Source organism: Aristolochia californica, unplaced genomic scaffold, assembly GCF_029961685.1.
Source record: "Aristolochia californica isolate CCGP_79_NKW_82.1479 unplaced genomic scaffold, dmAriCali1.0.hap1 SCAF_11, whole genome shotgun sequence".
Taxonomy (NCBI): domain Eukaryota; kingdom Viridiplantae; phylum Streptophyta; class Magnoliopsida; order Piperales; family Aristolochiaceae; genus Aristolochia; species Aristolochia californica.
This window is the reverse complement of record NW_027181782.1, coordinates 20,469,664-20,492,828: the sequence shown is the minus strand read 5'-3', so window position 1 is coordinate 20,492,828 and position 23,165 is coordinate 20,469,664. Positions and strand designations below refer to the sequence as shown.

The following is a 23,165-nucleotide window of genomic DNA, read 5'->3' as shown; positions in this document are numbered from 1 at the left end:
CAGCCGAGCCCAAACTTGCCTATGTTCGAATCGAGCTTGATGTAAATATTCTGAGTCGAGCTTCGAGCTTCGAGCCAAACCTCGTCTCAAGCCTAAAATTGTTATCAAGCTCGAGCCCAAAAATTTTAACCGAGTTCGAGCCGAGCTTCGAGCCGCGCTCGAGATTCAACGTACATTTAAAATTTTTGAAAAATATATATAAAATAAAATGAATATAAATTTATGCATATATTTTACATAAAATTGGGCATGACCTCTATAAAAATTTGGCATAACCTATATATATAATACATATATAATATTGAGCATGACCTCTACTTAAAATTGAGCATAATCTATGTATATAATACTTATATAAAATTCGGCATGAACTCTACTTAAAATTGGGCATAATCTATATACATAATACCTGCATAAACACTCCATAAACACTCCATTAAATTGTCCATACATTCCATAAAAACTCCATGAAATTGTTTATACACTCCATACACTCCATAAAATAGTCTAAACACTCCATAAACACTCCATAAAATTGTCTATACATTCCATAAACACTCCATGAAATTGTTTATACACTCCATACACTCCATAAAATAGTCTAAACACTCCATACATTGCATAACATTATGAATAAACTCCATACAATAATCAAACACAACTAAATTAAATGAAATATCACTATCAATTTACAATCACCCAAATAAAAACTATAAATCCTTTAAATAAAATCCTATTACTGTTAGAGACTTACTAGAAAATTACAAGAAATATTTTAAATTTTTCTTAGGAAAGTTAATGGACCTCTTATTGCCTTTTCTAAGAAAATAAATAATAATTAATAATTAATCTAATATATTACTATACTTATCGATAATTTTTTAATCAAATAAAATTTCAAACACAAAATTGCCAAGAAAATTGCCTCATGCTAAAAGTATTATGCCATCAACTATCAAATACTTATTCAAATTTTTTCTATACGGTTTTCTAGCCCATCTTGGCAAAAAAATCTTACTTAGAAAATTATATGATTTTTTAACAAGAATTTATAATTAGAAAAATATTTTCAAAAAACATGAGGCACTAATGATCTCTTTATTTCTACTAAAACTTCTTTTCAACATTTATTGAAAAAACCACTAATAGTCTCTAGAAACGTATTTCTATTAAAATATCTTTTCAATTTCTTCAAAAGCCATGAGGAAGGGGCAAAGATTTATTTTTCATTATTTATGATCTCACACGTAGGGGTGGCTTCGAATAAATTATACACAAAATTATGCATACATTTTTAAGAAAAGAAATAATAGGGGAGGTTCAGGATTGAATTTCAATAATGGATTAAAATGCACCAATATTAATCTTTTATACTCCAATTGTTGTCTACATTGTATTGTAATTTTTGAATCTGGCCTCAAATTTACTATCGCCTCCTTAGTGCCCCTAGATGAAAATTAATATTCTAGGAAAAACTAGAAATATTTTCCTATGATACATATTCCTAAAACAACCTTTAAATAAAATCTTATTACTATTAGTGACTTATTAGAAAATTACAAGAATTATTTTAAATTTTTTTTAGGAAGGTTAAATGGACCTTTTATTACCTGTTCTCAGGAAATAAATAAAAATTAATAATCAATCTAATATATTATTATACTTATCGATAAATTTTTAATCAAATAAAATGTCAAACAAAAAATTACTTCATGCTAAAAGTATTACAGCATCAATTGTTAAATACTTATTCAAAAAATTTCTATACAGTTTTCTACCCCATCTTGGTAGGAAAATTTTACTTAGAAAATTATATGATTTTTAATCAGAATTTTTAATTAGAAAAATGTTTAAAAAAAATGAGATACTAATAGTTCATAGAAATTTATTTCTATAAAATGTACTTTTTATTTTTTTCAAGAGCTATGAGGAAGGAGAGTTTAAGGAAAAACTTTTTTTTTTACTTTATTATCTCGTACGTGCGAAATCGTACATACGAAATCATCTTCGTGCAGGGGAGGGGGGATATTATTTCTCCCCTGAATTTACTCGTTCTGGTTTTCCGTCGAGAAGATTCGGAGAGAAGGGAGTTACGGCGCTAGGGAGGACCTTTCGTCGAGGATGATGGCTACAACAGAGGCGGCGATGACAGAAGCAGTGGTGAAGGAAGCGGTGGTGACGTAACAGAGGCGACGGCAAGGAGAGGTAGAAACCAGACGAAGAAATCGAACAGGCGGCCTGAGAGGAGGCCGGCGAGCAGCTATCGACGATGGTAGAGGTGGCGACAACAGCCGACGGGAGGGGCTTGGCGGTGGCGACAACAGCCGACGGGAGGGGCTTGGCGGTGACGAGGGGAGGAAAAATTCCCCCCCCCCCCCCCCTCACTCCCGCTCCCGATCCCTCGCTCCCGATCCCGATCCCTATCTCGATACCAATCCCGACTCACCTCAAGCTGGCTCGCGAGCCAATGAACCAAACTTGGCTTTGGTTGAACTCGGCTCGTTAATTTAAATGAACCAATTTTGGAGCTCGAGCTCGAGAGATAACGAATTGAACCGAGCAGGCACCGAGCCGATCTCGAGCCGCACGCAAGCCGACTCGGTTTGAAGCCACCCCTAACTGTGCATTTCCATTTTAGAGGTATACGTTTTTCTTGAATCAAAACTTGAGTTTTCACATTCCCTTCATCTCGTAAACAAAAAAGAGATAAAAGGCAAACAGATCACAACAAAATGAAAATTTTAGAGTTTATGTATGGAAAAAAATTTATACAAAGACAAATGAAAGCAAAGAAAATGTATTCACATACCACAGATGAACACAAAAGTTTAGTTATCTAAATTTTAGAAATTCCACTAGTTATAAGAAAGAGATTTTTCAACACATGTTTTAAAAATGGATATGCATGCTTGAAACATGTTAAAGATGCAAATGACCTATGGATCGAAACCTTTTAAAGAGAATAACAAAAGCTCATTAATTTCTCAAGTGAGCAGGCGGTGGGATATTTACATGAATCAAACAAGCCATTATTTTTCCAATTTAAAAAAAGTTGACCAAAAGATCATAGACGTTTGTAAAGTGATTTATCAAGTGTAACGGGCTATATTTTTCTAAGGAATTACTTATGGATTGGGAGTCAACACTTAGTTAAAAATCCCCCGGCTCCCTCTTTTCCCGACGATTGCAAAACCTCATATATAAAAACTAAAAAGATTTTAAAATCCCTAAAAATTACAGACACTTTTAGGAATTATCTCTCTCTACATTTATGCATTGTTCATTTCCATTTTAGATGTATACCTTTTTCTTAAATCAAAACTTGAATTTTCACTTTCCCTTCATCTTGTAAACAAGAAAGAGATAAAAGGCAAATGATCACAACAAACTGAAAATTTTAGAGTATATGTATGGAAAAAATGTTAAAAAATAACAAATGTAAGCAAGGAAAGTTTATTCACCCACCACAGATGAATACAAAATTTTTGTTATCCAAGTTTTGGAAATTCCACTGGTTCAACCCTAATAGCATTGAATTTTATCAGAATGAGATTTTTCTACACATATTTTAAAAATGGATATGCATGCTTGAAACATGTTAAAGATGGAAATGGCCTATTGATCCAAACCTTGTAAAGAGAGTAACAAACTCTAATTAAATTCTCAAGTGAACTTACGGTGGGATATTTACCCGAGTCAAACAAGCCATTATTTTTCCCATTTATAAAAAGCTGACCTAACAATCATAGACGATTGTAAAGTGATTTATCAAGCGTAACGGGCTATATTTTTGTAAGGAATTACTTATGGATTGGGAGTCAACACTTAGTTAAAAATTCCCTACCTCCCTCTTTTCCCGACGATTGCAAAACATCATATATAAAAACTAAAAAGAGTTTAAAATCTAAAAAAATTACAGATACTTTTAGGAATTATCTCTCTCTACATTTATGCATTGTTCATTTCCATTTTAGATGTATACTTTTTTATTAAATCAAAACTTGAATTAGGTTTGGCAATCGTCGAGAAATGGGGAAGGTGGGGGATTTTTAAGTGAGTGTTGACTCCTAATCCATAAGTCATTCTTTTCAAAAATATAGCCCATTACGCATGATAAATCAGTTTACAATCATATATAATCGTTAGGTCAACTTTTTGTAATTGGGCAAAATAATGGCTTGTTTGACTCGGGTAAATATCCCACCGAACGTTCACTTGAGAATTTAATGAGTGTTTTTTATTCTCTTTAAAAGCTATGGATCCATAGGTCATTTTTATCTTTAACATGTTTCAAACATGCATATCCATTTTTAAAATGTTAGAAGAAAGGTTCAATCCCACACGACCAAGGAAGGCCCACATTTCTAAGATTATTAGAGGATGAGCCACATGACCAAGGAAGGCCACAAGATGGGCCCAAGCCCATTAGAAGCAGGACCCAAAATGATTACCTGGAGCTGGCATCCTTATCGAATCAGTTGGAAGATCAACAAGGACTCACAAAAGTATCTTTATCTTTGGGTCACGACCAAGAAGAGTTATAGTTTAAGTTATATTTGTCTCTTATAAATATTGAGTTACCTAATTATGTTAGGACTTACCTTAAGTGTTAGAGTTTGGGTTTAATTGGGACAAGAGTAGTTTTATTGTAATTGGACTCTACTACCTTCCTCTATTATAAATAGAGGTTCATATACTCTGATTACAACAAGTTATTGATGTCAATGAAGTATTTCACTTTTCCATAAATTCAACAAGGGGGAGGAGCGGGATTTTGAACTTAGTATTGATTCACAATCCATAAGTCATTCCTTAAAAAAATATAGCCCATTACGCATGATAAATCACTTTACAATAATCTATGACCATAGGTCAGCTTTTTGTAAGTGGGCAAAATAATGGCTTTTATGAAGTCAATGAAGTATTTCACTTTTCCATAAATTCAACATGGTATCAGAGCAGGTTCTATGAGTTGACTTGGTCAACTCACGGAGGTAATGTGATCGTTTTCTCTAAACCTTAAACCCTAAGTCTAGGTTCGTAGTTTTTTTTTTTTTGTCCCTAGACCAATAGTTTTCTTTGCATTGTTTACTTCTATATGGAGTTTTCAAAATTTCAAATTATATATTGATGGAGTTATATTAAGAGGGATATTGATATTTGAATGATCGAAGGTCAGATTGCTAAAAGGTTCGAGAAGCAACAGAAATCTTCAGATTCTGAGGTATTTTTTGCTATCAAGAACTAGACTTTATATGGAGAAATATATATCAAAAGAAATATCTATAAGTCTATTCTTTGAACTATTCAACAAATTTTTTATCTGAGTTATCTTCAAAGTGAATTCGATATTTGAAGCAGCGAAGGTCAGATTGAAAAAGAGGTTCGAACTGCAGCAGAAAACCTCAACTTCTGAGGTATTTTATGCTATCAAGACAGAGACTTTATATGGATAGTTATATATCCAAAGAAATATCTTTAAGTATATTTTCTTACCTATTCAACCAATTCTCGGTATGATTTTTATATAAGGATATATTGATCTTGGAAGAGTCAATGGTCATTCTGAAAAAAAGGAGAACCAATACTTAGTTTGGCCAGATGATAGAGACCGAAATCTATCAGATTATTTATCTTCTGATAATTATATTTTATGAAGAAAACATCTGAATTCATGCTAATTGTTTTGTGTTATTTTTTGAGTTGATATATCAGGAAAATATCTCACTTCTCCATGGTTTGAGAGCTTATTTAAGCATCTCTGTTATTTGGGTTTATCGCAACATCTATGATATTTGGTTCAAGCTAGGATCACTGCCATTACCTCCCAGCTTGAGGGGGAGAAGTAGAAGATATACAAGAAAGAGGTATTTTATTTCTTATGTTGTGAATAAGTTTATGTAACCAAAATATTCAAGATAGGGGGAGCACAAAAGATGAAGCTTGTGCATATAAGAAGAAATTTTTATATTAGATTATTTCATGGGTTCTTTTACAAAGTTTATTATTTGGTTCGTGTTATATGTGTTGGAAGATGGTCATGTTATATTCAGCTGCAACTATTATTTCTCTTTGGGGACATTATTATTGAAGAAGAGGTCACCACATGTCATTATTTATTTTACCCCATAAAAAAAGATCAAAATTATTTGTGATTGGGAGTCAATGACAGAGGAACTTCATCCCTGTCAAAAAAATCAAAATTATTTGTGGTTGGAAGTCCATGATAGAGGAACTTCATACCCGTAAAAAAGATCTAAATTATTTGTTTTTAGAAGTCCAAGAAGGAGGAACTTATTATTACATCTAAGTGATCCCCCCCCCCCCCAATAATGGCTTTTATGTCTTCTACCACTTGAGAGTCGTTGTCCTGTGGAGGGACACGGTGGTGGACACATCAGAGTAATGCCGATAGACACAATTCTGATAGAAGACAGAGTGTGCCCTACATCCAGCATTAGGACTGGAATATGGAGCAATGGCTTACAGGCTAGGAGTAATTTTTACTCTCACTTATATTATGCCGCAGGGCATCAATGAAGGATGCAACAACGTGAGGGGGAGTATTGGAAGATGTATCATTTTATAAAAAATTATTATATACATCATTTTCAGCAAGCTGGGAGTTCATATTGTTCTCTCACCCCCAGCTTTGAGGGAGAGTGTTAGAAGATAAGGTCAAGCCCACAAGACTAAAGAAGGCCCACATATCTAAAATTATTATAAGAAGGGACACATGGTCAAGGAAGGCCACAAGATGGGCCCAAGCCCATAAGAAGTAGGACCCATCAACTGGCATCCTTATCACATCAGTTGGAAGATCAAGAAGGACTCACAAAAGTATCATGAGCAAGAAAAGTTTCAGTTTAAGTTATATTTGTCTTTTATCAATATTGAGTTACCTAATTATGTTAGGACTTACTTTAAGTGTTAGAATTTGTGTGTAATTGGGACAAGGGTAGTTTTATTGTAATTGGACTCTACTACCTTCCTCTATTATAAATAGAGGTTCATGTACTCTGACTACAACAAGTTATTGAAGTCAATCACGTATTTCACTTTTCCATAAATTCAACATAAAACATGTGTAGAAAAATCTCTTTCTTACAAAATTCCAAGCTATTAAGGTTCAGCTAGTGGAATTTCCCAAAATTGGATAACAAAACTTTGGTGTTCATCTGTGCTGTGTGAATAAATTTTCTTTGCTTACATTTGTTATTGTTTTAAATTTTTTCCATAGATAGACTCTAAAATTTTCATATTGTTGTGATCTATTTGCCTTTTATCTCTTTTTTGTTTACGAGAAGAAGGGAAAATGAAAACTCAAGTTTTGATTTAAGAAAAAAGTATACATCTAAAATGGAAAGGCACAATGCATAAATTTTTAGAGAGATAATTCCAAAAAGTGTCTGTAATTTTTAGGGATTGTAAACTCTTTTTAGTTTTTATATATTAGGTTTTGCAATCATCTGGAAAAAGGGGGAGACGAGGGATTTTTAACTGAGTGTTGACTTCCAATCCATAAGCCATTCCTTACAAAAATATAGCCCGTTATGCTTGATAAATCACTTTACAATCATCTACGATCGTTAAGTCAGTTTTTTTGTAAATGGGCAAAATAATGGCTTGTTTGACTTGGGTAAATATCCCACCGCATGTTCACTTGAGAATTTAATGAGCATTTTTTATTCTCTTTAAAAGCTTTGGATCCATAGGTGATTTACATCTTTAACATGTTTCAAGCATGCATATCCATTTTTAAAACATGTGCAGAAAAATCTCTTTCTCATAAAATTCCAATCTATTAGGGTAAAATTAGTGGAATTTTCCAAACTTGGATAACAAAACTTTTGTCTTCATCAGTGGTGTGTGAATAAATTCTTTGCTTACAATTGTTATTGTTTTAAATTTTTCCATTCATACACTCTAAAATTTTCATTTTGTTGTGATCTATTTTCCTTTTAACTCTTTTTTGTTTACTAGATGAATGGAAACTGAAAATTCAAGTTTTCATTTAAGAAAAAATTATAATTTTAAAATGGAAACACACAGTGCACAAATGTAGAGATAGATAATTCAAAAAAAGTATCTGTAGTTTTTAGGGATTGTAAACTCTTTTTAGTTTTTATGTATTAGGTTTTGCAATTGTCGGAAAAAGTGGGAGGTAGGGGATTTTTAACTGAGTGTTGACTCCCAATCCATAAGTCATTATTCCTTACAAAATTATAGCCCGTTATGCATAATAAATCACATTAAAATCATCTATGATCGTTATGTCAGCTTTTTGTAAATGGGCAAAATAATGGCTTGTTTGACACGGGTAAATTTCCCACCTCACGTTCACTTGAGAATTTACTGAGCATTTGTTGTTTTGTTTTAAACGTTTGCATCCATAGATCATTTGCATCTTTAACATGTTTCAAGCATGCATATCCATTTTTAAAACATGTGTAGAAAAATCTCTTTCTTATAAAATTCCAATCTATTAGGGTTGAACTTGTGGAATTTCGCAAACTTGGATAACAAAATTTTTGTGTTCATCTATGGTGTGTGAATAAATTTTCTTTGCTTACATTTGTTATTATTTTAAATTTTTTCCATTCATAAACTGTAAAATTTTCATTTTATTGTGATCTATTTGCCTTTTATCTCTTTTTTGTGTACGAGATGAAGGGAAAGTGAAAACTCATGTCTTGATTTATGAAAAAAGTATACATATAAAATGGAAAAGAACAATGGATAAATGTAGAGAGAGATAATTCTACAAAGTGTCTATAATTTTTTAGGGATTGTCAACTCTTTTTAGTTTTTATATATTAGGTTTCGCAATCTTCGGGAAATAAGCGAGGCGGGGGATTTTTATATGAGTGTTGACTCCCACTCCATAAGTCATTCCACAAAAAATATAGATCACTTTACAATCATCAATGATTGTTACATCAGCATTTTAAAATTGGGCAAAATAATGGCTTGTTTGACTCGGGTAAATATCCCACTGCACGTTCACTTAAGAATTTTTTGAGCGATTGTTATTCTCTTTAAAAGGTTTGGATCCATAGGTCATTTGCATCTTTAAAATGTTTAGTGCATGCATATCCATTTTTAAAACATGTATAGAAAAATCTCTTTCTTATTAAATTCCAAGCTATTAGGGTTGAACTAGTTCAATTTCCAAAACTTGGATAACAAACTTTTGTGTTCATTTGTGGTGCGTGAACAAATTTCTTTGCGTTCAATTGTTATTTTTAAAAAAAAAATTGATACATAAACTCAAAAATTTTCATTTTGTTGTGTTCTATTTGCCTTTTATCTCTGTTTTTTTTTTTACGAGATGAAGCGAAAGTGAAAACTCAAGTATTGATTTAAGAAAAAAATATACATCTAAGATGGAAATGCACAGTCCACAAATTTAAAAAGAGATAATTCAAAAAAGTGTGTGTAATTTTTAGGGATTGTAAACTCTTTTTAGTTTTTATATATTAGGTTTTGCAATCATCAGGAAGAGGGGGAGGCCGGGGAATTTTAATTGAGTGTTGAATCCAATCCAGAAGTAATTCCTTACAAAAATATAGCCCGTTACGCTTGATAGATCACTTTACGATCATCTACGATCGTTAAGTCAGCTTTTTGTAAATGGGCAAAATAATGGCTTGTTTGACTCGGGTAAATATCCCACCGCACATTCACACTATAATTTAATTATCTTTTGTTATTCTCTTTAAAAGGTTTGGATCCTTAGCTCATTTGGATCTTTAACATGTTTCAAGCATGCATATGCATTTTGAAAACATGGGTAGAAAAATCTTTCTTAAAAATTCTAAGCTAAGTGGAATTAGCCAAACTTGGATCACAAAATTTTTGTGTTCATCTGTGGTGTGTGAATAAATTTTCTTTGCATACATTTTATATTGTTTTAAAATTTTTCCATACATAAACTCTAAAATTTTCATTTTGTTGTGATCTATTTGCCTTTGATCTCCTTTTGGTTTATGAGATGAAGGGAAAGTGAAAACTCAAGTTTTGATATAAGAAAAAATGATACATCTAAAATGGAAATGCACAATGCATAAATGTAGAGAGAGATAATTCCAAAAAGCTTATGTAATTTTTAGGGATTGTAAACTCTTTTTTAGTTTTTAAATATTAGGTTTTGCAATCGTCAGGAAAAGGGGGAGGCGGGGGATTTTTTGCTAAGTGTTGACTCCCAATCCATAAGTCATTCCTTACAAAACATATAGCCCGTTACGCATGATAAATGACTTTTCAATCATCTATGATTTTTAGGTCAGCTTTTTGTAAATGGCGAAAACAATGGCTTGTTTGACTCGGGTAAATATCCCACCGCACGTTCACTTCAGAATTTAATGAGCGGTTGTTATTCTCTTTAAAATTTTTGGATCCATAGGTCATTTGCATCTTTAACATGTTCAAGCATGCATATCCCTTTTTAAAACATGCGTAGAAAAATCACTTTCTCAAAAAATTCTAAGCTATTAGTTTTGAACAAGTGGAATTAGCCAAACTTGGATAACAAAACTTTTGTGTTCATCTGTGGTGTGTGAATAAATTTTCATTGCATACATTTTTTATTGTTTTAAATTTTTTCCATACATAAACTCTAAAATTATCATTTTATTGTGATCTATTTGCCTTTGATCTCTTTTTGGTTTACGAGATGAAAGGAAAGTGAAAACTCAAGTTTTGATATAAGAAAAAATGATACATCTAAAATGGAAATGCACAGTGCACAAAGGTAGAGAGAGATAATTCCAAAAAGTGTATGTAATTTTTAGGGACTGTAAACTCTTTTTTTGTTTTTATATATTAAGTTTTGAAATCGTCGGGAAAAGGGGGAGGTGAGGGATTTTTAACTGACTGTTGACTCCCAATCCATAAGTCATTCCATACGAAAATATAGACCGTTATGCATGAAAAATCACTTTACAATCATCTATGATCGTTGGGTCAGCTTTTTGTAAATGGGCAAAATAATGGTTTGTTTTACTCAGGTAAATATCCCACAGCACGTTCACTTGAGAATTTAATGAGCGTTTTTATTCTCTTTAAAAGGTTTGGATCCATAGGTAATTTGCATCTTTAACATGTTTCAAGCATGCATGTCCATTTTTAGAACATGTGTAGAAAAATCTCATTCTTATAAAATTTCAAGCTATTAGGGTTGAACTAGTAGAATTTCACAAACTAGGATAACAAAACTTTTGTGTTCATCTATCCTGTGTGAATAAATTTTCTTTGCATACATTTATTATTTTTTTAAATTTTTTCCATACCTAAACTCTAAAATTTTCATTTTCTTGTGAGCAATTTGCCGTTTATCTCTTTTTTATTTACGAGATAAGGGAAAGTGAAAACTCAAGTTTTGATATAAGAAAAATATTTTAATCTAAAATAGAAATGTACACTGCACAAATGTAAAGAGAGATAATTCTAAAAAGTGCATGTAATTTTTATGGATTGTAAACTCTTTTTAGTTTTTATATATTAGGTTTTGTAATCGTCGAGAAAAGGGTGAGGCGGGGGATTTTTAACTGAGTGTTGACTTCCAATCCATAAGTCATTCCTTTAAAAAATATAGCTCGTTACGCATGATAAATCACTTTATAATCATCTAAGATTGTTAGGTCAGCTTTTTGTAATTGGGCAAAATAATGTCTTGTTTGACTCGGGTAAATATGCCACCGCACGTTCACTTTAGAATTTTATGAGCATTTTTTATTCTCTTTAAATGATTTGGATCCATAGGTCATTTTCATCTTTTACATGTTTCAAGCATGTATATCCATTTTTAAAACATGTGAAGAAAAATCTCTTTCTTATAAAATTTCAAGCTATTAGTGTTGAACTAGTTGAATTTCCCAAACTTGGATAACAAAAGTTTTGTGTTCATCTGTGGTGTGTGAATAAATTTTCTTTACCTATATTTATTATTCTTTTAAATTTTTTCCATACATAAACTCTAAAATTTTCATTTTGTTGTGATCTATTTGCATTTGATGTCTTTTTTTTTACGAGGTGAAGGGAAAGTGAAAACTCATGTTTTGATTTAAGAAAAAAGTATACATCTAAGATGGAAATGAACAATGCACAAATGTAGAGAGAGATAATTGCACAGAGTGTGTGTAATTTTTTGGGATTTATATATTAGGTTTTGCAATCATCAGAAAGTGGAGATGGCGGGGGATTTTTAATAGTGTTGACTCCCAATCCATAAGTCATTCGTTACTAATATATAGCCTGTTACGCTTGATAAATCACTTTACGATCATCTATGATCGATAGGTCAGCTTTTTGTAAATGGGCAAAATAATGGCTTATTTAACATAGGTAAATATCCCACCGCACGCTCACTTGAGAATTTCATTTGCGTTTGTTATTCTCTTTAAAAGGTTTCGATCCATAGGTCTTTTACATCTTTAACATGTTTCAAGCACGCATATCTATTTTGAAAACATGTGTAGAAAAATCTCTTTCTTATAAAATTCTAAGCTATTAGGGTTGAACAAGTGGAATTTTCCCAACTATGATAACAAAACTTTTGTGTCCATCTGTGGTGTGTGAATAAATTTTCTTTGTTTACAATTGTTATTGTATTAAATTTTTTCCATGCTTAAACTCTTAAATTTTCATTTTGTGGTGATCTATTTGGCTTTGATCTTTTTTTTGGTTACGAGATGAAGGGAAAGAGAAAACTCAAGTTTTCATTTAAGAAAAAAGTATACATCTAAAATGGAAATGCACAGTGCACAAATGTAGAGAGAGATAATTCCAAAAATCGTATGTAAACTTTAGGGATTGTAAACTCTTTTTGAGTTTTTATATATTAGGTTTTGCAATCGTCTGGAAAAGGGGGGGTCGGGGGATTTTTAACTGAGTGTAGACTCCCATCCATAAGTCATTCCTTACAAAAATATAGCCGATTATGCATGATAAATCACTTTACAATCATCTATGATCATTAGGTCAGCTTTTCATAAATGGCCAAAATAATGGATCGTTTGACTCAGGTAAATATCCCACCGCACGTTCACTTGAGAATTTAACGAACATTTTTTATTCTCTTGAAATTGTTTGGATTCATAGGTAATTTGCATCTTTAACATGTTTCAAGCATGCATATCCATTTTTAAAACAAGTCTAGAAAAGTGTCTTTCCTATAAAATTCCAAGCTATTAGGGTTGAACTAGTGGAATTTCCCAAACTTGGATAACAAAAACTTTTGTGTTCATCTGCGGTGCTTGAATAAGTTTTCTTTGCTTAAATTTGTTATAGTTTTAAATGTTTTCCGTACATAAACTCTAAAATTTTCATTTTGTTGTGATTAATTTGCCGTTTATCTCTTTTTTTATTACGAGATGAAGGGATAGTGAAAACTCATGTTTTGATATAAGAAAAAAGTATACATCTAAAATGGAAATACACAGTGCACAAATGTAGAGAGAAATAATTCCAAAAAGTGTCTATTTTTTTTAGGGATTGTATCTTTTTAATTTTTATATATTAGGTTTTGCAATCGTCGAGAAAATGGGGAGGCGGGCGCTTTTTTACAGAGTGATGACTCCATATCCGTAAGTCATTCCTTACAAAAATATAGCCCATTACGCATGATAAATCACTTTACAATCATCTATGATTGTTAGGTCAGCTTTTTGTAATTGGGCAAAATAATGACTTGTTTTACTCTGGTAAATATCCACCGCATGTTCACTTAAGAATTTTATGAGTGTTTTTTATTCTCTTTAAAAGGTTTGGATCCATAGGTCATTGCATCTGTAACATGTTTCAAGCATGCACATCCATTTTTAAAACATGTGTAGCTAAATCTCTTTTTTATTAAATTCCAAGCTATTAGGGTTGAACTAGTGGAATTTCCCAAATTTGGATAACCAAACTTTTGTGTTCATCTGTGGTGTGTGAATAAATTTTCTTTGCATACATTTGTTATTTTTTTAATTTTTTTCCATACATAAACTCTAAAAATTTTATTTTGTTGTGATCTATTTGCCTTTTATCTCTTTTTTGTTTATGAGATGAAGAGAAAGTGAAAACTCAAGTTTTGATTTGAGAAAAAAGTATACATCTAAGATGGAAATGCACAATGAATAAATCTAGAGAGAGATAATTCTACAAAGTGTGTGTAATTTTTAGGGATTGTAAACTCTTTTTAGTTTTTATATATATTAGGTTTTGCAATCGTCAGGAAGAGCGGGAGGCGGGGGATTTTTAATTGAGTGTTGACTCCCAATCCATAAGTCATTCCTTAAAAAAATATAGCCCGTTACGCTTGATAAATCACTTTACGATCATCTATGATCATTAGGTCAACTTTTTTTAAATGGGCAAAATATTAGCTTGTTTGACTCGGGTAAATATCCCACCGCACGTTCACTTGAGAATTTAATTAGCGTTTGCTATTCTCTTTAAAATATATGGATCCACAAGTCATTTGCATCTTTAACATGTTTCTAGCATGCATATCCATTTAGAAAACAAGTGTAGAAAAATTTCTTCCTTATAATATTCTAAGCTATTAGGGTTGAACAAGAGGAATTTTCCAAACTTGGATAACAAAACTTTTGTGTTCATCTGTGGTGCGTGAAAAAATTTCTTTTGCTTACATTTTTTTTTTGTTTTAAATTTTTTCTATACTTAAACTCTAAAATTTTCATTTTGTTGTGATCTATTCGCCTTTGATCTCTTTTTTATTTACGAGATGCAGGGAAAGTGAAAACTCAAGTTTTCTTTTAAGAAAAAAGTATACATCTAAAATGGAAATGCACAGTGCACAAATGTAGAGAGAGATAATTCCAAAAAGCGTATGTAATTTTTAGGGATTTTAAACTATTTTTTAGTTTTTATATATTAGGTTTTGCAATCGTCAGGAAAAGGGGGAGGCGTGGGATTTTTAACTGAGTGCTGACTCCCAATCCAGAAGTCATTCCTTAAAAAAATATAGCCCGTTATGCCTGATAAATCACTTTACAATCATCTATGATTGTTAGGTCCACTTTTGGTAAATAGAAAAAATAATGGCTTGTTTGACTCGGGTAAATATCCCACCGCACGTTCACTTGAGAATTTAATGAGAATTTTTTATTCTCTTTAAAGGGTTTGGATCCATAGGTAATTTGCATCTTTAACATGTTTCAAGCATGCATATACATTTTTAAAACATGTGTAGAAAAATCTCTTTCTTTTAAAATTCCTAGCTATTAGGGTTGAACTAGTGGAATTTCCCAAACTTGGATAACAAAACTTTTGCATTCATCTGTGGTGTGTGAATACATTTTCTTTTTTTACATTTTTTATTGTTTAAATTTTTTTCCATACATAAACTCTAAAATTTTCATTTTGTTGTGATCTATTTGTCATTTGTCTTTTTTGTTTCTGAGATGAAGGGAAAGTGATAACTCAAGTTTTGATGTAAGAAAAAAGTATACATCTAAAATGGAAATGTACTGAGCACAAATGTAAAGAGAGATCATTCCAAACAGTGTCTTTAATTTTGAGGGATTGTAAACTCTTTTAAGTTTTTATATATTAGGTTTTGCAATCGTCTAGAAAAGGGGGAGGCGGGGGATTTTTAACTGAGTGTTGACTCCCAATCCATAAGTCATTCCTTTAAAAAATATAGCCTGTTACGCATGGTAAATCACTTTACAATCATCTATGATTGTTAGGTCAGCTTTTTGTAATTGGGCAAAATAATGGCTTATTTGATTCGGGTAAATATCCCACCGCACGTTCACTTGAAAATTTTATGAGTGTTTGTTAATCTTTTTAAAAGGTTTGGATCCATAGGTCATTTGTATCTTTAATATGTGTCTAGCATGCATATCCATTTTTAAAACATGTGTAGAAAAATCTCTTTCTTATTAAATTCCAAACTATTAGGGTTGAACTAGTTGAATTTCCCAAACTTGGATAACAAAACTTTTGTGTTCATTTGTGGTGTATGTATACATTATTTTTCCATACATTGGTTATTGTTTTAAATATTTTCCATACGTAAACTCTAAATTTTTCATTTTGTTGTGTTCTATTTGCCTTTTATCTCTTTTTTGTTTACGATATTAAGGGAAAGTGAAAACTCAAGTTTTGATTTAAGAAAAAGTATCCATCTAAAATTGAAATGCACTGTGCAAAAATGTAGTGAAAGATAATTACAAAAAGTGTCTGTAATTTTTAGGGATTGTAAACTCTTTTTAGCATTTATATATTAGGTTTTGTAATCGTGGGGAAAAGAGGGAGGCAGGGGATTTTTAATTGAGTGTCTTCCAATCCATAAGACATTCCTTACAAAAATATAGCCCATTACGTATGATAAATCACTTTACAATCATCTATGATCATTAGGTCAACTTTTGGTAAATGGGCAAAATAATGGATTGTTTGACTTGGTTAAATATCCAACTGTGCGTTTGTTAATCTCTTTAAAAGGTTTGTATCCATAGGTCATTTGAATCTTTAACATGTTTCAAACATGCATATCCATTTTTAAAACATGTGTAGAAAAATCTCTTTCTTATAAAATTCCTAGCTATTAAGGGTTACTAGTGGAATTTCCCAAACTTGGATAACAAAAATTTTGAGTTCATCTGTGGTGTGTGAATAATTTTTTTTTGCTTACAATTGTTATTGTTTTAAATTTTTTCCAAACATAAACTCTAAAATTTTTATTTGGTTGTGATCTATTTGCCTTTTATCACTTTTTTGTTTACGAGATGAAGGAAAAGTGAAAACTCAAGTTTTAATTTAAGAAAAAAGTATACATCTAAAATGGAAATGCATAGTGAACAAATGTAGAGAGAGATAATTCCAAAAAGTGTCCGTAAATTTTAGGGATTGTAAACTCTATTGAGTTTTTATATATTAGGTTTTGCAATCGTCAGGAAAAGGGGGAGGCGGGGGATTTTTAACTAAGTGTCGACTCCCAATCCATAACTCATTCCTTAAAAAAATATAGCCCGTTATGCATGATAAATCACTTAATGATCATCTATGATCGTTTGGTCTGCTTTTTGTAAATGGGTAAAATAATGGCTTGTTTGACTCTAGTAAATATCCCATTGCACGTTCACTAGAGAAATTAATGAGCATTTGTTATTCTCTTTAAAAAGTCTGGATACATAGATCATTTGCTTCTTTAACATGTTTCAGGCATGCATATCCATTTTTAAAACATGTGTAGAAAAATGTCCTTCTTATAAAATTCCAAGCTATTAGGATTGAACTAGTGGAATTTCCAAAACTTGGATAACAATACTTTTGTGTTCATCTATGGTGTGTGAATAAATATTGTTTTATATTTTTTCCATACATAAACTCTAAAATTTTCATTTTGTTGTGATTTATTTGCCTTTTATCTCTTTTTTTTTACGAGATGAAGGGAAAGTGAAAACTCAAGTTTTGATTTAAGAAAAAAGTATACATCTAAAATTGAAATATACAGTGCATAAATGTAGAGATTGATAATTTCAAAAAGTGTCTGTAATTTTTAGGGATTGTAAACTCTTTTTAGTTTTTATATATTAGGTTTTGCAATCGTCGAGAAAAGGGGGAGGCAGGGGATTTTTAACTGAGTGTTGACTCCCTACCCATAAGTCATTCCTTAAAAAAATATAGCCCGTTACGCATGATAAATCACTTTATAATCATCTATGATCATTAGGCCAGCTTTTTGTAAATGGTCAAAATAATGGGTTGTTTGACTCGGGTAAAAATACCACCACACGTTCACTTGGGAATTTAATGAGCGTTTGTTGTTCTCTTTGAAAGATTTGGATCCATAGGTCATTTGCATCTTTAACATGTTTCAAGCAAGCATATCCATTTTTAAAACATGTGTAGAAAAATATCATTCTCATAAAATTCCTAGCTATTAGGGTTGAACTACTGGAATTTCCAAAACTTGGATAACAAAAATTTTGTGTTCATCTGTGGTGGATGAATAAATTTTCTTTGCTTACATTTGTTATTGTTTTATATTTTTTCCATACATAAACTCTAAAATTTTCATTTTGTTGTGATCTATTTGCCTTTTATCTCTTTTTTGTTTACGAGATAAAGGGAAAGTGAAAACTCAATTCTTGATTTAAGAAAAAAGTATACATATAAAATGGAAATGCACAGTGGTCAAATGTAGAGAGAGATAATTTCAAAAAGTGTCTGTAATTTTTAGGGATTGTAAACTCTTTTTAGTTTTTATATATTAGGTTTGGCAATCGTCGGGAAAAGAGGGAGGCGGGGGATTTTTAACTAAGTGTTGACTCCCAATCAATAAGTCATTCAATACAAAAATATAGCCCGTTACGCTTGCGAAATCACTTTACAATCATCTATGATCGTTAAGTCAGCTTTTTGTAATTGGGAAAAATAATGGGTTGTTTGACTCGGGTAAATATCCTAGCGCACGTTCACTTGCGAATTTAATGAGCGTTTGTTATTCTCTTTAAAAGGTTTGGATCCATAGGTCATTTGGATCTTGGACATGTTTCAAGCATGCATATCCATTTTTAAAATGTTAGAAGATAGGCTCAAGCCCACACGACCAAGGAAGGCCAACATATTTAAGATTATTTTAAGATGGGTCACATGAGCAAGGGAGGCCACAAGATGGGCCCAAGCCCATAAGAAGTTGGACCCACAGTGATTACCATGAGCTGACATCCTTATCACATCAGTTGGAAGATCAAGAAGGACTCACAAAAGAAGAGTTTTAGTTTAAGTTATATTTGTCTTTTATCAATATTGAGTTACCTAATTATGTTAGGAATTACCTTAAGTCTTAGAGTTTGTGTGTAATTGGGACAAGGGTAGTTTTATTGCAATTGGACTCTACTACCTTCCTCTATTATAAATAGGGTTCATGTAATCTGGTTACAACAAGTTATTGAAGTCAATGAAGTATTTCACTTTTCCATCAATTCAACATTGTATCAGAGCAGGTTCTGTGAGTTGACTTGGTCAACTCACAGAGGTAATGTGATCCTTTTCTCTAAACCCTAAACCCTAAGTCTAGGTTCGTAGTTATTTTTTCCTGTCCCTATACCCATAGTTTTCTTTACGTTGTTTACCTCTATACGGAAGTTTTAGTATTTCAAATTAAATATTGATGGAAAGATATTTGAGTCTACTTTCCAAATAAGAATGATTTGTTCCAATCGGAGTTATATTAAGAGGGATATTGATATTTGAATGATCAAAGGTCAGATTTCCAAAAGGTTCGAGAAGCAGCAGAAATCTTCAGAATCTAATGTATTTTTTGCTATCATGAACTAGACTTTATATGGAGAAATATGTTACGGTCGCGGGTCATGGATCGAGTAACATGGCGTGGGATTTATGAATCCAGCACAGGTACTGAGTTGCTGGACTTGGTAAGAAGGGTTAAAGATCCCTTCTTAGGCTAATCTTCCACCAGTGATCAGTCTCCCTTTTTATGAACTCACTCTAGTGCTAAAGTTATAGCTAGAATGAAATTAATTCAGGTGGAGAGATAATGGAAGAAATACCTGTTCTTGCTCACGTAAATCAGGGTTTCAACCTTGATTTGGTACAGCTCATGCTAGGATTGAAGGCCTAGCTTAGGGGGCAGCCTTGGCTCACGTTGATGGCTGTTCTTTCTTTGTTTCCGTGATGATTCCCCAACAAGAGGAGTTGCACAAGTCCTTCACGTGGAAGAACCAGAAACTCTTCCTTTTTGCTGCTCGTCAAGAGGGATTGAACCCCTACTTGTTGTTGACGCTGAGGAGGAGGGAAGACCCTCTCTTTGGGCTCGGAAAAGGGGTAGGAAGGTGCTCTTCCAACTATGGATGATGGTGGATGAAGGTGGATGAAGATGGAGGGCAATGGAGGGTGAAGGATAGGTTGGATTTTTGGAGTAAACCTACACTCGGGATCAAGAGGTGATCTCAGCCTGTTTACACTAGGTTATTCTAAAATCTCAAAGCTTCACTATTTCATTCATTCCTTTCCCTTAAATAGATCACATCATGAAGTTTTAGGGTTAGGGATACAATAATTCACCATAATGCCCCTACATATAAAAGTAATTAGAAATAACTCCTACTTAAAACAATATAAGAAATAAGTCCTACTCAAAGTAATATAAGAAATAAATCCTTCTAAGTGAGTTGTTGTTGCCTCCTTCGTTGTGTGACTCGGTGTGCTATTGAGTCCACAACATCTGCCTCCCCAAGGAGAAAGAGCTTGTCCTCAAGCTCAAAAGCTGGGTAGACTTGGTTGAAGATGTCCACACGTTCCCATGTTGCAGCGTCGGGGTCAGTGTCCGTCCACTAAACGAGAATCTCCCAATGGTCATTGGTCAGCCGTGAGCGTAACACCGCGACTGGGTTAAGAATAACCTCACCATTATCAACCGGTGGTAGGAATGGAGTGGATGTAGGCTGCACCCCGGAATGTGGCTTCAAAAGAAAGACATGAAATACATCATGAATTTTGGCCATATCCCATAGTTTGAGTTGGTAGGCGACTGGTCCCATACGTCTAAGAATGGGAAAAGGCCCAAAAAATCTGGGAGAGAGCTTATGACGTGGAGGTCCCACTAGAGACTGTTGACGGTAGGGCTGGAGCCGTAGCCACACATAATCCCCAACCTCAAAAGAGACCTCTCGGTGGCCTTTGTCGTAGACTTCCTTCATTCGAGATTGGGCGCGTCGTAGCCATTCTGTGATATTTCGTAGCAACACATCCCGGTCCATGAGTTCCTGATCAATAGCGTCCATGCGGTTGGACCCTGGGTTCTACGAGAGAAGGCGAGGTGGATTTTGGCCATATATAACCCGAAAAGGAGTGGATTGCAAGGCAGAGTGGAACGAAGTGTTGTAATAGTATTCAGCCTACGGAAGCCACTGAACCCATTGCCGCGGACGATCCCCCACCAAGCACCGTAAATACATCTTGATGGTGTGGTTCACCACCTCTGTCTGCCCGTCTGTGTGTGGATGATAGTCGGAGGAGAACTTAAATTTAGTCCCACTCAAGCAAAACAGTTCCCGCCAAAAGGTGCTCATGAAAACTGCATCTCTGTCACTCACAATGGATTCTGGAATGCCATGTAAGTGGACTATCTGCTCCAAGAAAGTCTGAGCAACTCGTGTTGCTATATACAGATGAGCCAACGGTATAAAATGTCAGTACTTGGAGAGTCTATCAACCACCATGAAAAGTACTGATTTGCCGGAGGACAGGGGTAGACCTTCCACAAAATCCATCGAAATGTCAGCCCAAACCTGCGTAGGAAGGGCCAGAGGCTGGAGAAGACCGGCTGGACTCAAGTGCTCGGCTTTGTTGCGCTGTCAGACCTGACAATCGCCCACATAAGTCGCAATTGAGGGTTTCATGGCTTGCCAGTAAAAATCAACTCGAATTCTGTGCAAGGTCTTCTGTATCCTCTTGTGTGTACTGTCATGTTAGGCCGAGAGAATAGCTGGAACCAACTCGGACTCAAGTGGAAGGAAAATCCACTGCTTGTAATAAATAAGTGAATTCTGGATGGACCACTTCGAATTCATTGTCCCTTCTGAAATCTTTTGATGCAGTTCCTGCAGTGCAGGGTCAGTGGCATGTGCATCTCTCACCAAGTCTAGGATGAGAAATCTCTGCTGGCTGATCGAATAGACTAACTGCTGATCCTCAAAACACCGTGACAAGGCATCTGCCACCTTATTTAATCTGCCCACATGATATTCCATCGAGAAGTCAAACCCCAACAACTTATTGATCCAGTGCTGCTATGGCAACATCATCAAATGCTGTTCTAGTAGGAATTTAAGGCTATAATGATCCGTGTGTATGAGAAAAGCCCGACCCAAGAGATAAGGCCTCCAATGTTGGACTGCTTTGGCCAACCCAATCAATTCGTGCTCATAGGCTGCTAGCTTGTGATGACGGACTATCAACTGTTTGCTAAAATACTCAATAGGATGGCCCAGCTGCTGTAAAATGGCCCCAATGCCCACGCCCGAAGCGTCACACTCTACACAAACAATTCGTCAAAGTTGGGAAGTTGTAATACAGGCACGGATGCGAGCGCAGCTTTGAGTGCCGCAAACGACTTGGTGGCCTCCTCATTCCAAATAAAGGCATTTTTCTTGAGTAGACTGGTCAATGATGCTACCACTGGCCCATAGTTCTGAATAAACTTGCGGTACTAGCCCGCAAGACCCAAAAAACCCCATAATGCAGAACAAGACTGTGGCGGTGGCCACTCATGAATAACTTAGATCTTCTCGGAATCCACCGTAACCCCCTCATGTGAGATAATGTCCCAGATACCCCACATGTGAAGCCGCAAAAGAACACTTGGAATATTTCAAATAGAGGTGATGTGCTCATAACTAGTCAAAAACAATCCTCAAGTGTACCAAGTGCTCCTCTGCCGACTTGCTATAAATAAGAATATCATCGAAAAATACAAGAACAAATTTTCGAAGATAGGGGCTAAATACCTTGTTCATCAAAGCTTAAAAAGTGGAGGGTGCATTGGATAACCTGAATGGCATGATGACGAACTCAAAGTGGCCAAGGTGCGTGCGGACCGTGTTCTCGATATCAGAGGGGTGCATCCGGACCTGATGGTATCCCGAACGGAAGTCGAGTTTAGTGAATAACCACGACCCATGTAACTCATCCAGGAGCTCATCCACTACTAGAATCTGAAACTTGTCTTTTACTGTCTGCTTGTTCAACTCCCGATAATCCACGCAAAACCTCCATGTCCCATTTTGTTTCTTCACAAGTAAGACAGGTGAAGAGAACGGGGAGCGACTGGGATGAATAAGACCCTATTTCAACATCTCCTGGCATTGACGCTCTATCTTGTCCTTCTGAAGGTGTGGGTAATGGTACAGTCGTACCACCACTACCTCAAATCCTAGTTTCAGACAGATCATGTGGTCCTACTGCCTCGGGGAAGGCAAACCTAATGGCTCCTGGAAGAGGTCAGAGAAATCCTCAAGCAGACCATCACTAGTACTGTCAGATTGTTCCTGTGTCTGCAAAGTGTGCAAGCGGTGGGCCATGTCCACCTGACAGCCCTGTAAGAGCACCCGACTCCCGGCCAAATAAAAGCTCATGGTTAAAGCCAAAAAGTCCCACAGAATGGGCCCCAATGTTTGTAACCA

General features: G+C 34.1%; 1 protein-coding gene across 1 annotated transcript; it reads right to left on the bottom strand.

The window, feature by feature from the left end:
- Positions 1-20,879: 20,879 nt before the first annotated feature.
- Positions 20,880-22,934, bottom strand: LOC137943649 (uncharacterized). The gene is made up of 9 exons (XM_068789091.1): positions 22,891-22,934; positions 22,534-22,809; positions 22,407-22,428; positions 22,058-22,192; positions 21,892-22,016; positions 21,541-21,714; positions 21,345-21,444; positions 21,201-21,272; positions 20,880-21,110 (listed from the first exon to the last, which is right to left on the bottom strand). The coding sequence occupies exons 1-9, from the start codon at positions 22,932-22,934 to the stop codon at positions 20,880-20,882; spliced, it is 1,179 nt and encodes a 392-aa protein (XP_068645192.1).
- Positions 22,935-23,165: the final 231 nt, after the last annotated feature.

Coding starts and splice junctions, on each gene's coding strand:
- LOC137943649 (XM_068789091.1), bottom strand. CDS start 22,934: ATGATCTGTCTGAAACTAGGATTTGAGGTAGTGGTGGTACGACT. Junction 22,017..22,057: donor CTGCGCTCGCATCCGTGCCT/GTATTACAACTT, acceptor GTTTGTGTAGAG/TGTGACGCTTCGGGCGTGGG. Junction 21,715..21,891: donor TATGAGCACGAATTGATTGG/GTTGGCCAAAGC, acceptor TCATGTGGGCAG/ATTAAATAAGGTGGCAGATG.